The 1,927-nt window shown below is 42.0% G+C and overlaps 1 gene segment (V, D, J or C); it reads left to right on the top strand.

The window, feature by feature from the left end:
• Positions 1–612: 612 nt before the first annotated feature.
• LOC132870004 (immunoglobulin kappa variable 1D-13-like) lies at positions 613–1,111 on the top strand. The segment is given in 2 exon segments: positions 613–669; positions 768–1,111. Coding segments are annotated over 2 exon segments (378 nt in total).
• The last annotated feature ends 816 nt before the right edge of the window (positions 1,112–1,927 follow it).

The following is a 1,927-nucleotide window of genomic DNA, read 5'->3' as shown; positions in this document are numbered from 1 at the left end:
TGACAGAAATATTCATCGTTTAACACAAACACACACAGCAGCTTTCATCTGGATTTTACATCAGCACACAGTCACTATATTTATTAAATGTTTATTATAGAGTAACTGCAGAGTTATTGCATGTTGAATTTATAGCAAGTGTGTAATTATTACATATTTAACATCAATAATTGTGTATTTATTGAATGTTTAAGAACATTGATATGGGATCTGTTCTGATACTGAAATGTATTCCTCATCAGAGCAAAATAACACACAGTAAAATCAATTACACAATTATAAACATTAATAATTTCTTCAGTTTAAGTTTATTTATTACTGTAATGAGTAATGAACTCAATTAATTTTGCATTAAAAGTAGAAAACACACTTACTGTTCACGATGAGTTTGGAGCCTCCACCAAAAGTCCACCACAGTGATACATTCTAATGAAACCGTCGTACAAAAACCTCCATCACACTGCAGTACACACACACACACACACACACACACACACACACACACACACACACTTTGCATTATCAGTCCATGCTTCAGTGCTCTGCGAGTGTTTATAGCCCTGTGACTTTAACACTTCATGACTGAGAGCTGCTGCTCAGCAACTTCACCCACAGCAACCATGACTTTGATCAGCGTCTTCATCTGCACACTGGCCCTCTGGACTCAAGGTGAGAGTTTAACATCAACTCACAGCCTCACACACTTCATTTCATACGAATTCTACACCACTTTAGAGCTTACAAACACAATCTATGTTTCTCTTCAGGATCCAGAGGTCAGGTGACTGTGACTCAGACTCCTTCAGTGCAAACTGTTGCTCCAGGAAACACAGTCACCATCATCTGTAGAACCAGTAGCAGAGTGGCTGGTGGTAACGATCTCGCCTGGTACCTGCAGAAACCTGGAGAAGCTCCTAAACTCCTGATCTACTATGCTACTAGCTTACAGTCAGGGACTCCAGCTCGTTTCAGCGGCAGTGGATCGAATACTGACTTCACTCTGACCATCAGTGGAGTCCAGACTGAAGATGCAGGAGATTACTACTGTCAGAGTTTCCATTATATCAGTAGTAGCTGGGTGTTCACACAGTGTTAGAGCGTCGTACAAAAACCTGGGTCAGTGAGAGTGCACAGAGAAGCACTGCTGCAGCTGGGAGCGACTGCAGGTGCTGAGGGGGAGGATGTGATACAGCACAATGACACACACTGTGGACGAGAGAAAACACACCACACTAACTCACTAATACACACACATCTGTGAGAGGAGTCCACCTTTCTCAGCTGTGGACAGACAAACAAAGCCCTGATCATTCTGATTCACTGCTTACTAATTATCTTTATCCCATTTTACACACTTAAGTATTTATTATAGTTATAATTTGTTGCATATATAATTTACTATGATACAATATTATAGAGTTAATATTTTATTATAATAACTTTATCCATCTATCCATTATCTGTAGACGCTTAAGACTCACTCTCAACTCGCCGTACGTGCTGCTACGGGCCGTCTACTGTAAAAAATTTGGCAAAATTATGCTTGAGACTTGCGCGACACTTGCATGTGTTCAGCTCAGTAGAAGGTTGCAGACTGCCCGTGGAGACTTTTGGTTCTGCACATGCAAGTTCTACAGGTCTTGCGACAAATCAAGAACCCGTACACTACGTATGAGACCTGTATTCCTTTTGTACACCTGAACCAAGTCAGCAGCGCGGCTAGTAGGGGCTTTTCGTGATGACAGTAAGAGGCACGATTGAGGCACGGTCATTGTATGAGTGACGCGCCTCAGAAGTACTTAACAAGTATTCCACACTTGCTATTTGTGCGGCCCGCAAAACAGAAATTCATCTCACTTTCTATCCCTATGTGTGGTGTGCACACAGCACATGCGACCTGCACACGACACGAGGGGCAAGACTCTGG

The sequence above is a fragment of the Neoarius graeffei genome, chromosome 21, assembly GCF_027579695.1.
Source record: "Neoarius graeffei isolate fNeoGra1 chromosome 21, fNeoGra1.pri, whole genome shotgun sequence".
Classification (NCBI taxonomy): domain Eukaryota; kingdom Metazoa; phylum Chordata; class Actinopteri; order Siluriformes; family Ariidae; genus Neoarius; species Neoarius graeffei.
This window is presented reverse-complemented; position numbering and strand designations above follow the sequence as displayed.